This window comes from Manis pentadactyla, chromosome 14 (genome assembly GCF_030020395.1).
Source record: "Manis pentadactyla isolate mManPen7 chromosome 14, mManPen7.hap1, whole genome shotgun sequence".
NCBI classification, from domain to species: Eukaryota; Metazoa; Chordata; class Mammalia; order Pholidota; family Manidae; genus Manis; species Manis pentadactyla.
The window spans coordinates 7,210,167-7,224,916 of NC_080032.1; the positions used below are offsets into that span (position 1 = coordinate 7,210,167).

Below are 14,750 nucleotides of genomic sequence, written 5' to 3' on the forward strand. Positions count from 1 at the left end.
CATGCATACGTATAAAGGCGAAGGAATGAGCGGCCAAGGGCTGGATGCATAGCTTACGCTCGACCCTGAATGACGGGCATCTCCCCATCTGTGATGCCTGGATCTGTCTGAAGCACAGTCACACGGATAGATAGATTGATTGATTAGCAGGTATATATATATATATATATATATATATATATTCATATTCATATATCTATCATTTCAACCCCCCAGCAACTTTGCCAGATGAGTAGGTTTGAGGCCACCTTTAAACAAGGAAACAGGATCCAAAGAGCTAGGAAGCTGCTGAAGGTCAGGAAAGTTGCGGAGGTTGGTTTGAACATGCCATCATCATGAGGCATGCCTTCTGTTCATAGACTCCCCAGGGCTCCTTTTCAAGTGCTCAGATCTGAGAGCAGGGAGGAGGCCAGCCCTTCTCAACCCAGCCCTCCTGTCATTTACACGGGTGGGAGCAACTGAGGCCCACAGAAGGACAGGGACTGTGTGCCCGTGACCACACAGCCCAGTGGCAGAGTCAGGGCATGAACTCAGGTCCCTGATATCCTGGCTCATGTCCTCAACAATGAACTGTGAACTTCTGAACTGGGCCCAACCACAAATATCCCAAGAACTCAGCTTGAACATCTGCAACTTGCTAAGAGAATTTGCTTAGTGATGGCCCTAGCAACCAGTTACATTCAGTTAAGCTTAGTTTTCTGCCACCAACACCAATCACAACTCTTTATAAATAACATACATATAAACATATTCTATTTCATCTTTTAAAACCCTTTTGTACCCTGGGGGGACATAATTCTGGTTGCTACACAAATCTGTACTCCCAAAACTGCAATTATGAGACCACGGGTTAAATGTTTCTGTTTTATTCCAGTTCTGCCTCTTTTCTTGGTCTAAAGCCCATGTAATGAACCTCTATAAGCTCAGACACAGTCCTGCTACTGAAATGGTCACTGCCAGGACCTTAGCCCCTAGCCCATTGTGGCAGGCTGCAAGTCTAGCTCCCCCTTCAACTTGCACAAAGATAGCTCGGGGGTGTGATACAATTTTCCTGGGACCCTTTCCTAAGGGGAAATGCATCTGGAGTGACCTTTTTTATGTGTCTGAAAGAGAAGGCCAGTCTCATTTCCACACTGGGGATGAGGACTATGGATAAAATGAGAGTTCCTGTGGCCAGGATTCTCACCTGGCCCTGGTTGACTGGCTCACTGCATACCTGTGGGCAATACAGGTCTGTTGACTCTATATAAAGAGCTCTGCCCAGTGCACTGGGTGCAACACAGTGGCAGGGCTGCAAGGCTGCAGGAGAGCAGAGCAGAGGCTGGAGTGGTGGAGGTGCCAAGGACAGAGGCCCAGAGGACGGCTGTGCGGACAGAGGGGCCCAGAGGCAGAGACCGGCTTGCTGCTTGCAGACTTGCTCTGAGTGAACTGGATTTTAGTGACTGACCTGCTGCCTGGAAATAAAGTTGCGTATAACCCTTTCACCCCAAGAACGTTTTGCTGTCATTTTCTTTGGTCACACTGAGTCCATAGCGAACTTGCCTGGGGCTGAAACCCATTGGCAAGACAAGGACCCATGCCTGCCAAACCTACAGGGTAAGGGGCCAGGAGGCTCCTATCTCCCCAAACCGACTGGTAACAAGGCCTCCCACAGCCCCCATTCGCTGCCTCTCTCCTCTCTCTTTCCCTGGCAAGGTTCCCAGCCATTACTCTGCCTGCAGAAATGTTGTTTGGCCTTGCAGAGTGTTTATCCATACAGAGCACCAAAAGGACACCTTCTGCAGTTTGGCCCTGGGGCCTCTGACACTGAGGCTGCGTCCTGGCTGCTCTTGACCACTGCACTGGCTCCTGGGCCATTCCCTGCCACCAAGCAAGCTCTGCTTCAGACCCTGTTCCAAGCACTGTGTCCACGGACACACGACCTCCTGTGCAGAGTGGGACAGTGACAGGAGGGGTAAGAAGAGGCCTGGCCTGGAGGTGTCTGGCAGTCAAAGTGGTTACCCTGTTACCACTCTGGTCACACCTGAGCTTCCAGATAAGGGTAAGCATCCCTCTTACCAAGCAGAAAGCAAGTGGGTACCAGGCCCAATGCTTCCTGTCAGCAGCAAACCTAGAGAACAGCAACCAAGAAAATCATCAGGTGGCCAACAGAAGAAAAACAATTTAACATCCAATTGAAACATTCTTTTTCTTTTAAAAATGAATTCCAAAATTCACCCTCAGAATCAATCCATCTAAATTGATAACAGAAACATATTTAAACTTTTCATAAAGCATATACATTAGAAATGACACTAGACCCAAGATAAAAACTGGAAATTAAGACCAATCTAAAACCAGAAGACATATTTTTTCTTGTAGATGACAAAATTCACTTGCAAGTTTCTTCAAAGGAACCTTAAGATGGAGTAGTAGTATTAGCTAAATTTCAAATGTTTATAATTACAAATACCCTAAGACTTCACATAGTGTTTCCAGGAGAATTTGCATGGTTAAAAGTAACTCTGGGGCTCAGGCTTGGAGTCGGCAGCTTCAAGGATGTCTGTGCCGGCCCAGGGCCTTATGAAGCCATTAGTGTGGCCAGTCAGCAGATAAAGTTAATTATACGGTTTATTGGTGATCAGAGGGTGTTAATTTTGAAAGGAGCTCTTTCTAATAGATTCACATTAAGTTAAATTAACTGCTTCTGTGTCTTTTAGGTCTAAGGAGTCAAAGAAACTTATTTTTTCCCCTCAGAGTTTCAAATTATAACAGAAATACTCACTAAGGTAAATACTGCAAGTTTTACTCATGCAAAATCTCCAGTAATGAGGGTTTCAGGCAACAGGAATTGCAGGCAGGGGCTTAATCAGTTTGCAGGCTTCTGGGCATAACCTTAAGACAGCTAAGGTTTCCCTCAATGCTGAAAAAAGCTTCTCAGAGGAGCAGGGCTCCCATTCAGAACCACCATTGCTGGGGACAACATGCTCAAGGCAGGTCCTTGCTCAAACCCAAGTGGCCACTTACAGTGACTCTCTTGATCTGTCCCAGCTTCCTTAAAAGGCAAAAGAAAGGCGTTGGGTCCTGCACTGAGCACAGCCAACACCACGGGTGGCCCCAGGTCAAAGCAGGACACCAGGAACAAGCGCAGGAGACTCTGGAGAAGGAGAGGGAGGTGGGCAGATTAAATACGGGCCACCACTTTCCCCTTTCTTTCCAGAAAGTCCTGGACTATATTTCGTCTCCCTTTTGCAGAGGTTAATCACCCACAGCCCCCTCTCCAAAAGGCCCCGCGCGTGAAGCAAATGCAGACTGCACGCCGGCGGGTACTGGGAGGGGGGTTTCCCGAGGTTCCCCGCACTCCCGACGCCGCAGGGCAGCGACATCAGAGGCTCGCGTGGACGGATCATGCAGCAATCCCCAGCGGACGGACGTGCGTGGGAAGCCGGGCCTCCGGGCGGAAGCAGGGCAGCACTAACCCTTCTTAAATCTATTCAGGCAGCCGGAGCTGCAGAAGGAGCGCACGGAGGCCGTCTCCCAGCAGCCGCGTCCCTTCATCCCGCGGCGGGGCGGCCGGGCGCTACATGGCGCCGGGCCCAGGGGGCTCGCACGTAGGCTCGCACAGCTCGGCGGGCCTCCCGGCGGTGGTGGCAGGCGCTCGCGGGTCCGGGTGCCGCGTTACCACAATGCACCACTGTCACCCTCCCGCCGCCCGGTGCACCGGTTAACCCCGTCGGCGCCGCTGGAGCCGAGCGGAGCGCGAGCTGCGGCCGCCCCCTTCGTCTTCCCCCGGGAGCGCGGCCTCGGCTGGCGCGCAACTTGCTCGCGCGTGCGACCCCCAGGCACTCGGGACCCCGGCGCCTTACGCCAGGCGGGTTTCCCATTTCAGTGTCACTTTGTAATGTGAAAATACGAGCGAAGGTGCTGCCCCCCGCAGCAGCAAGACTGGCGTTGCTTTATTTCAAAGGGAAAGATGCCCTTTTTTGAGAGCCAAGAGGCAAGCGGGAAATGGGGATAGCCCCGGACCTGACGGTGAATCCAGAAAATAAGGGTCACCTCTAAGACCTGGTGACCTGATTCGGCCGCGGTGGCTGGTGCACCTGTGTCCGGTCTCCTGCACCCACCTGTCCACTGTCCTGGAGGAAGGCAACAGGCAAGCCCCTAGGTAGCTGGGCTTCCTTGGCGCTGGTACCACAGAGCTGCAAGCATCTGGGGATAAACGTCTTTGTCCCGACCTCTCTGAACACAACCTGCCTGTCCAGCTGCCTGCAGGAGTGCTCCATGGTCTGTCTGATGGGCACCACAAACCCAACTGTCCAAATCTGGGCTCCCAGTGACCCCCCAAGACCTGTGTCCCCACCCTTCCCCCAGTCCTCTGCACCTCAGCTAGAGGCAGTGCCATCCTTCCAGCTGTTCAGGACAGAAACCCTGGAGTCATCCTTGGCTTCTCTGTCTCTTGACCCACCTCCAGTTGGTCAGCACATCTGACATCTCTCCCCTTAGAAACCAGCCAGGATCCCAGCCCTTCTCACCACCCCCACTAAGGCCCCCAGGCCAAACACACCACCCCCTTGCCTGTGGGCTCCTCCACAGCCTCCCCGCAGGCCTCCTGCTCCCACTCCGCCCACTGCCCTGCCCGTCTACAGTCCATACAACCCCCCAGTAGATCCTGTTTCAATAAGGTCAGATTCTGCCTCTCCTCCCCCAGGGGTCTCCAAGCCCATCCTGCCTCCTCTCCCTCTGCTCCAGCCATACAGACATCAGCTTGAACACACAGTGGATGAAAGGCGTCCAGGCCCAGGCCAGCCCCACTATCTGGCCCCAGCCCCCACCTCGCTCTGCTTATTTATATCTTGTCTTTCCCACTGGACTACAGACTCTGGGCCCTGGGACTGGGTTTTTTTTAGCCATTGCTCCATCCCTGACAAAGCCCTCCCTAATACCACCTCCTCATGGGAGGTCAGAGAACAGGATTTATCAAATGTAATTAAAACGGAATCAATCCATTTTCACAACGTAAAGGTTTTCAAATATACAATGAAGCTCCTGTTAAAACATGTAATCGACTCAGGGAAGGTGGTGCTGGGTCAGTAACTCCCTTCCTGGCCTTTGAAGAAAATGAGTACTTCTTCCACCTACAGAATTCTTAGCAATTGGTGTTAGATTCACTAGCCCAGGGGATATTAAAGCATTTAGCCACTTAGGCCTTGGTTTTCTTGGTGACAAAATGAGGAGCACAACAATGATGCAAATGGCTACCGGTGACAGAGTGCTGACCGAATGCCAAGAGCAGGGCTGTGAGCTTCACCGACATTCCCGCAGCTTCTCATTCAATCCTCACTGAATAGCCTTGTTTGGTGGTGAGGTGACTAAGGCTCCGAGGTAAAGTGACCTGCCCAGGGTCACCAGGCTTGGAACCAGCCTATTCCAGCTGACCTTGGAGGCCACACTCTGAACCATGCTAGGGGGTCCCTTAAACAGATTACTGCTCCCAGGCTCCCATAATCCTCAGAAGGAAAAGCAGGAGCAGAGTAGTGCAGTGTTCTGAAAGCTCTGCCAAGTATTAAAAAACACAGGGAATTTTTAAAGGACTTGCATGTGCAAGGATAATACCAACCCAGGATATTTAACCAGACATTCTGAGCATCATGGACTCTGGAAGCCAGAAGAGTCTTCTGAGTGCAGAGCCATGCCATCTTAGAGCTGAGGAAGGGGAGGGCAGAGCAGCTGAGTGCCCGATGCCCATCCTCACAACGAGGGTCCCTGACCCTGCTTCCTTTGTCCAGCCACCCTCACCTCCAGCTGTGCCTGGCCGACAGCTATGTAATGGAGAAGGTGGGGGACAAAACACCTTCATGGAAGAAATTAAAATAATAAAATAGTAAAGAGAAATATGAAAGGAAATCATGTAGTCCTACTAAGGCAGACACACATGTTCTCCTTTCTGCATAATCATTTTATGCTATAAGTCACATCAAACAATTACCAGATTCTGCTCATGTGAAATACTTAAAAATGTGCAACCTAGCTTAACAGGAGGCCAGAGGATGCCCACTTGTCCTGAAAGAAGATGCAGTCTTAGTTGAAACATTTTAGTTGACTGAGCAGCAGGAAAGCCAAGAGACCAAATATAAGATGACTGATGGGGAATTCCAACAGCTCTGCAAGGCCCTGAGCCCTGTCACAAGTTTCCCTCCACCCACGTGCAGAGAGGCTGAACCCCAGCCCCACTCCAGCCCCACTCCCACCCCCATCTGCACTCAGGCACTGAGGGCATCTCCTGAACAGCTCCAGGTGGACAGCCTCCATCAACCTAATGTGATCTCCTAAAACCGAGTGCACTCTGTGACCTTCCTGAGGTCCACTCACCCCAAATAACTGCTTTGGCAACTCTGGAGTCAGCAGCAGCCCTCAGAGCTACCTGAGCCCACATCAACCAGTGGATTTGGTTACTTCAGAGTTTTGGTTTCATTCATGCCTACTGTGATCGCTTCCCTTGTCATGTCCCACCTGGGCTGCTATTGCTGCAGCAGACTCCCTAGAGGCTGGCCTCCCTGCCCCCACTTGCTACCAGAACATTGTTAAGTAGACTCTGTTTCCAGTCCTCTTCTGTTCAATAATATGGCACATGCATCACTCAACTAAAATTCACATGCACATACTTTGTGTGTGGGGTGTGTGTGTGTGCATGCTATGGAAGTGGGGAGGTAGGTGGGTGTACCTGTTGCCCTTACCAGTACTGGAGACAACACAGAACACAAGACCCCAGAACCTAGTGTGAGGCCTGGGGAGGGGGTGATGTGGTGGCAGGGTCTAAGAACTACAGGCACATGCACACTCCAGCCCAGTGTGGCGGGAGTCACCGCACCCAGGGGAGAGGAGCACAGCACGGAGCTCTGTGTCCAATGCCACTGTTGAAAAACCCTGAAGCAACCTCAGAATCTAACAGCAGGACAGTGCTTATTTCATCAACGCCACGGAATATCATGGAGCCATTTAGACTTCTCTATGTGATGACTGCACAAAAATAAGAAACTATGTTTAAAAACAAAATGCTGAGAGGAAAAAGACAAATCATGCAACATGTTTATAACTGCATGTGTGAAACTATACTTATAAGGAAATATTAAAATAATAGGGCAATAGGAATGCCTTGAGCTTTTTTCTTTCCCAAGACCTAGCATGCCCTACAGTAGGCACCTATTAACTTGTCTATCTCCCATACCAGACTGTGAACTCTTAAAGGGCAGAGAGATTGTGGTCTTTTCTCACTGTTCTCAGCCTCTAGCATGGCCCAGCACGTGACAGGCACGCCTTGAATAAATAAGCACAGGAATAAACAAATCAATTGATTGATCAGTGAATCACTGTATACAAACAACTTTATAACTCATCGGGAGCCCTATTTGGCCTGGCCCACTGACTCATACCCCCTCCTTGCCTTCCCAAGTTTTCTATTGCTGCCCCTCCCCTCCCAACACCAGCCGCTCATGAATGGCATTCCTTGTGCACGCCACCACGCAGCTCCTTCCCGTCTGCACCTCTGCCCTTGCCTGAACCTTGACTGGCCCATGAAGAGGTGAGCACAGGCTGGGAAGTCCCACAGGCGCAAGATCCAGTGGTGGTTTCCTGACCTGAGTTGGCTGCATCCCTCCATTACTGTGGGAACTTCAGGACCTCTGGTTCCTCCCGAGCCTCGGGCTCATCACTAATGAGCTTGGGCCCCCAGGAGAGAGGCACTGACCTTCTCCGTGTTGTCTGGAGTATCAAGTTCTCCAAAGGCCTTTCTAGCAAAGAAGTTCCTTGTGGGAATATCTTAAGAATGAAGCCCATTAAAATAGCAGTGTTCTAAGAAGAGCCATGTACAGATGCTGACTGCCATCATTGTTAATAAATGATTCGGCACCAAAGCCAAAGAATTAATTTGAGAGCAGTTTATGACAATGTGTCACTAGGCAATTCAACTTCTGAGAGGAAAAAAATGGCAATTTATCATTGATTATTTTAAATCAGAAAAATTGAATGAGGAGAATGCACTACTCAGATCAGTTTGAAAAAGAGGCAGATTTTACTAGGGATGGTGGCTAGGCCTGATTCTGCGTGGACCTGTCCTCTGCTTATGTCAGTTACACACCAAAGGCCTTTTGCTTGTTGAAATCTAAACACCACTTTCACCAACAAATCCCTCAAGACAATCAAAGACCTGGGATTTCCAAGTGATTACTATCCATTTGTCTAGTCTTCAATTATTCCTCCTCCCTTTAAAAAAATTTTAAAGACAGTGACAACAAAAAGAATTGAAAACAAATCTGTTGCAGAATATTCCTTCTCCTTTGTTGGCTATGAAAGTAGAAATTAAAGCTGTCTGAAGGTGAGTATCCTTTTAAGTACATTAAAATGGAAAAATGTATTTAAGTACTAACACCTAATGCCAATGCAACTACAGTGAAGCAGGCATGCTCACTGGCTTTTGGTTACCTGGGACACGGGTACAATTAATCCACAAAGATGTTTTATTAGCTCACCAAGGTGCCGTGATGCTACTGCCCTTAACTCAGCAATCTCACTCCTGCTCATTTTCCCTCAGGAAAGAAATCAAGAGAAGCAAAAAGCTTTCAGTACAAAACATTCGCTACATCACTACCTATAATAGCACAAATGGGAAACTCAAATGCTCAACAATTAGAGGACGATCCAAGACACAGGAGTACAGCAACTTGGTGGAATATTATGCAGCCATTAAAATGATTGTTACAAAGGTATGGCTACCGTTAGCTATAATGTGGAGTGAAAAAGGCAGAGCATGAAGTGCCATGTTCAATATGATATCAAAGATATGAAATAGAAGTGTATGTGCAGAGCTGGAAATAGAAGGTAACATGCAAAAAAAAAAACAGTTTTGTGAAGGTGTAATTACTGGGGAATTTCCTATATTCCAAATGCTCTTAGTCTTACTGTACAATTTTTCCCACAGCAATGACAAAAACTGAACAAGCTACATTCAATCAAGTGTATCATTTTTTGAAACCCTTTCCCAAGGGAACAAAAGACAAACAGAGGAAGAGCTAGGAGTAGGTGCTCTGCTCAGGGAGTATGAGTTATGAAGTTGGGACACAGGCCCTGACCAGTGAACAGGAAGTCAGGGCAGGGGGGCCAAAACAGCGTTAACATCAGTCAGGCCGACTGGGGAGGCCTGGGCTTGGGGTGCAAATGCATGGGCCTGAGCTTGGATCTGCAGCCCACCCACTGGGTGACTTGAAGCAAGTATAGGAGCCTCTCTGAACCTCACTTCCCTTATTGTCACCCAGCTGTCTCCCTGTCATTAGCTGAACTGTGTCCCCCCAGATTTGAAGTCCAAACATGCAGTACCTCAGAATGTGACTGTCTTTGGAGATAGGGCCTTTGAAGAACTCATTAAGGTAAAATGAGGTCATATATGTGAGGCCTAATCCAATATGACTGGTGTCCTTATAGGAGGAGGTGGTTAGGATGCAGACAGGCTAAATGATGACCTTGTGAGGAGACAATGAGAAGGAGGCCACCTACAAGCCACGTAATAGAGGCCTCAGAAGAAACCACCTGCTGACACCTTGATTTTGGACTTGTACTCCCCAGAACTGTGAGCACATGCATTTCTGTTTAAGTCACCCAGTCTGTGATACTTTGTTACGGCAGCCAAGCAAGATAATCCACTTCCCTTTGCAGAGTCATAGCATGATATCACCAGCACAGGGCAGGCACTCAAAAAACACCTGGGAAAAGTGAACCCCATCAGGGGCAGGGTCCTGGTTCCCTGAAAATCACTACCCAAACAAGGCTGTGCTGGAAGACTGGATCTCAATGTCCATCAATGAATTAGTTTAACCGTGAAGTTCAGAATGGCCATGGAGCCCTGTCAAGAAGCACTCCTGTGATCCTCAAGGCAGCTTGGCTGAGCTTGGGCAGGACAGACAGCACTGATACACCGCTGGCAAAACTGATGAAGTTAAGGGAGTCTGTTCAAAGTCAAAAAGCAAGCTCAGACCAGAGGAGGGTCAAGAATACAACAATATACCCTCCAAGCTCTGTTTTTTTTCCCCTACTAAAAAATAAGCCATTGACAGATCTTAAACATAAATGTTTATAAATTCCATAGCACCACAGCCACCATAAACAGAATTAAAAGATAAGCAATAAAGAGAAAACACTTGCAAAATATATAACCAACAAAGGAGAAATAACCATAACTGAGAATGAGCTCCTACAAATTAGCATAAAAAATACAAATATCTAAAAAGTAAAATGATAAGTATGAAAAGACAAGTCACAAAATATGTATGATTTTGGTCAACAAGCAGCTAAAAGCATACTCAGTCTCATTGGTAATAAGGGAAATGCAAAACAGAGCAAGGAAATGCCTTTTCATTCACCCATCAGAGTAACAGAGAGTAAAAAGAATGATGTGGTAGCCTCCATTGACAGTCTACACTGTTGGGAGATAAAAATGTATGTGTTCTTTGGGGCTGACAATTTGATGGTGTCTGTTGATATTTATCATGGACATGCCCTTCTAACCTAGCAATTCCATTTCTAGGAATCTATGCTTTGGAAAAACACACATGGACAAAGATACATGTACAAGAAGGTTCACTACAGCATTCTCTGAAATGGTAATAAAGTGTAAAAAAATATAACTGCCCAGCAAAAGGGAAATGATTAAATAAATTATCATACACTACTGAATTCTCTGCAGTTACTTTAAAAATGAGATAAGTCTACTTATACTGACATGTAAAGATCTCCAAACTATGTTGGTAAGGGGGAAAGTGAGCTGCTAATCAAGATGCTTGATATGATCTCCTGTATGTATGTATAAATGTGTGTGCATGGATTTGGGTGCACTTATATGGCTTTGCAAATGCATGGAAAAAGATCTAGAAAAGTACTACTGTTAACAAATGAGTGTGTACATCTCTTGCAAGGAAAATGAGATGGACGGAGGTAATGAAAGATGACTAAATTATATGTTACACATTTTGGAATCATTTAAATATTTTACAGTCTTATGTTTCCTAACTAATCTCTCAACAAATTACAGCTGGGTAAGTGTGTGCCACAATCAACTCCTGCTCATGTTGAAACCTATGAGACCCTATAAAAGACTCTAATGATGGAAGATCAGGCATGAAAGGAGGTGTGTAATGAGTGAGTTTCAGAGAAGGAGGGCCCAGAAGTCACATCAGAGAAGCCACCACATCAGTGCACACAGACCAACCTGGCAGGCAGCAATCAGAGAGGGGCTGGATCACTTGGCGCACTCGTGGCATAATCCCCATGAGGCGGAGGAGCAGAGCCGCCCATGGTGATGGGCCCTGCAAAGAATGGAGACAGCTGCAACCAGGTGCTGGGGGCAGAAGGCTCAGGCATCTATCATCAAGCCAGGCTGCAGGCCTCACTCACCCTCAGCCTTCAGGCTGCTGGCAGACACTCAAAGCCACGGACACCAGTGACCTTGAGAATAACAGCTGTGGCTCAGGGGTGAGGCCCAAGAGAAGTGGGTGTCCAGGCACCCACCTGTATTCACCTCACCAGGCCTGCTCTGGACTGCACGGTCCAGAGAGGTGTCATGAGAGGCACCAGAAAAGAGAGAGGGTGTCACAGGCAAGTATAGACAGAAGACAAGAAGTGGCAGATGCACTGTGCTGCTCAGAAGAGTCATCCCTAAACACAGTGGCCCTGTCTGATGCCCTCCTTAGGGCCCTGAGTCACACCAGCTGCTTCTCTTTGAAACTCCTGCTTCCTGGGTCTGTGGTCACACACCTCCAACCTCCTCTGTCCCTGCTTCTAGCAGGAGTCAGTCCTCACCCCATTCACTTCTCACTCCATGCTGGAGCCCAAGTGATGGCGCCCATGCCTGAGGCTCATTGTTGTACCTCCCCGCTTATGTCTCCCCATCCGTATCATGAGCACAGCCCACCCCTCCAAGCGCCAGACTGCAACCGAGCTGGATGTCCCTCACACTCAGCCGGACCTCAGCTGAGCCCAGCGTCTCCCCTCTGACCCTCATGGTAGCCTTTCCCTCTCCAGACAATGCTTCCTGCCCCCAGGCACCAGGTTGAAGACCTGAAGGTCAGCTCCTGTGGTTTCCTCATGCAATGAGTCCCCAGGTCCTGATGATATTAATTTCAAAAGAGCTTGCACATCCATACCCTCTTTCCCACCTGGGGAGTGAGCCACTCCCCAGCTCACTTCCAAGGTCTCAGCTTCTATGTCTACCCTTCCGATCCATCCCTCAAGCTGTCATGGGGACAATTTACTGAAAATACCTTCTGCTCTCTGTCCCTGACCCCAATACCAACAAGTTCAAGTTCAAACTCCTTGGCAAACCACGGCCCACTAGGAGCTAAGCTCTGTGGGCCTCAGCAACTCCCCACTCCCTAGTCTTCAGTTCTACCCTCTGCTCCTCTCCCCCAAGCCTTTGCTCACCTGGCCTGAGATGCCCTGCTTTTCTTTCCCTTGGCTTGCTCCGGTCATCTCTGGCCACTGGGTGTAGCCTCTCTACCTTAGGGGCCTTACTTGACGGTCACCATCCCACACCCCAAAGAAGAGAGGCAGGGCTGCCTGGAAGAGGGCCCTCCATCAGGGTCTCACCACACCGTTGCATATCTCTTTCTGCACTCACCACACTGATTCAGCTTATCTGTCTCCCTGCAAATGGTCAGTACCTGGAGGGCCAGGAAGGGGTCGTACTCACTGCATTAGTTCCCTAGGGCCCCCACAAACTGGGTGGCTTCAACAACTGAAATTTATTCTCTCACGATTCTGGAGGCTGGAAATCAAGGCATTGGAAGGGCCATGCTCCCTCTGAAGGCTGCAGTGGAGGATCCTTCCTCACCTTTTCCAGCTTCTGGTAGCCCAGTTTCCTTTGGCTTGTGGCAGTGTGACTCCCAACCTCTGCCTCCTCCTTCACATGGCCTTCCTCCCTTCCTCTCTGTGTCTGTGTCTTCAAATGACCTTCTCCTGTGTGTGTATGTGTGTCTGTAAATTAGTCCAGATTTCCCTCTTCTTATAAGGACACCAGTCTATTGGATTAGGGACTACACTCATGACCTCATCTTAATTACATCTACAAAGACCCTATTTCCAAACAGTCACATTCACAGGCACTGGAGGTTAGGACTTCAGCATTTCTTTTGGGGGAACACAGTACAACCCACAATACTCACTTTGGCATTATCGGTGGCCAGCACTGAACCTGAACAGCAGCAAGGCTCAGTCAATCCCGGAACCACTGACTGCGCCAGCATGCTCTGAGTCCAGGCAAGGGAGGAAAAGTCAGAGCAGCCAGGCAGCTTGGAGGAGGCCGCTCTGGAGCTAGACACATCTGGCTAACGGAGGAGCGCCGCATGGGAGAGGAGGGAGAGCCGTGTGGCAAGCAGGCCTTGGCTCCCTGCTTTGCAGTGCAGGCAGCTGCCAGCCTGCAGAAAGGCTTTCCAGACCTGGCTGAGGCATCTACCCTCATGCTGGAGGCAGCAGGGGACCAGGGAAGGTTGCCAGCGACAAGAGCAGAACCAGCGTTCCAGAAAGACTGATCTGCCTGAGGCATAAAGGGGCAAGTCTAAATACAAGGGGTTCAAGGGTATTGCAGAAAGCCGGCAGATAATGAGGAACCAAACGAGGGCAGTGGCAGCATGGCCTAGGGGGAAGGACTGAACCCAGGAGTAGGAAATGGACGTGGCCTCAGGCATGCAAGCAGAGGAAAAAGTTGAAGCAGGCGGGGGCTGGGCCTCAGGGTGGGAGACAGAAGAGGATGGGGACCAGCGACTGAAAATGGCAGCTCAGAGGGAGCAGCGTGCCTACAGGAATGGCACTTGGTTTAGCCTCATGAAATGTTGTTCAATTAAAAAAGCAAGCTCACGGGAACACTCATTAAGTAACCATTTAGGCAGGGCATGTGTGCAAAACAGCTATAAGAGATCCACACGCCTCGTAAAAATTCAAGTTTATGGGCAACAAGCGTGCCTTTTTGTATCAATGCCTGGTACCCAGGCTGTTAGCAGCAGGCGTTTTAGAGAAAGGTCTCAAGCCAAAAGAACTAGAAACTCAACTGAATAACCTTTAAATTACCTCATCACCCCGGGAAATGGAAACCAATGCAGTCTGCAAATGGCTACCAGGTGCCAGCAGAGGCCAGAGGGAGCTGCTTCCAAGCACGGAAGCCAAGGGCAGAGAGAGCTGTCCACTTTGGGGGCATTCCTAGGCTTGGCAGAGGCCCCTGGACTGGGGATGCCCTTTCTGACCAGCAACCCTGCAATCCCCCAGAGAGATACTGCCGGAGCATCCCAGGAGAGGCTCTCGCCCTGTAAGATGGAATAAAGACCTCTCTCCCTGTCTCCTCTCTTCATGGATGATTCATTTCCTCTGAGCCTCAAGCTCTTCATCTCATGAGACGTTGGCCTCACTGATTTCCAGGGACTCTTCCACTTTTCAGCTCTGCTTACCCTGTGGCTATTGTCCCTGTTGCAGAATTGCAAGCCCCATTCCTGGGTGAAGATGGAAGATCTGGCAGGCCTGGAGGGGAAGGACTCAGACACTAATTCCTCCCCATTGTGATTCTGCCCAGCTGATCCTAACCCCTGCTTATTCTTCCTCCTCCTGCTGCCTGGCAACGGGTACTGTCACCTCAGTGTGGGGACAGAGCACTGGATTGTGACTGTGGGTGTGCCACTCCCCCTTTCTGTGCCATTGGCTCATCTGTGAGGCCCCTTCCTTGTGCTGGAGAGGCAGGTGCC

General features: G+C 49.3%; 1 protein-coding gene across 5 annotated transcripts in view; it reads right to left on the reverse strand.

Moving 5' to 3' along the window:
- OSBP2 (oxysterol binding protein 2) overlaps window positions 1–14,750 on the reverse strand; it is a 159,016-nt gene that overhangs the window by 57,671 nt on the left and 86,595 nt on the right. Inside the window, exon 1 of one of the 5 annotated variants that reach the window (XM_057492580.1) lies at window positions 3,459–3,632. The exons of the other annotated variants lie outside the window; for them this stretch is intronic. Within the exon in view, the coding sequence (XP_057348563.1) occupies window positions 3,459–3,537 (79 nt within the window). The 5' untranslated portion in view covers window positions 3,538–3,632. Of the gene's footprint in view, window positions 1–3,458; window positions 3,633–14,750 lie in introns of those variants that run through there. 5 annotated transcript variants of the gene reach the window in all.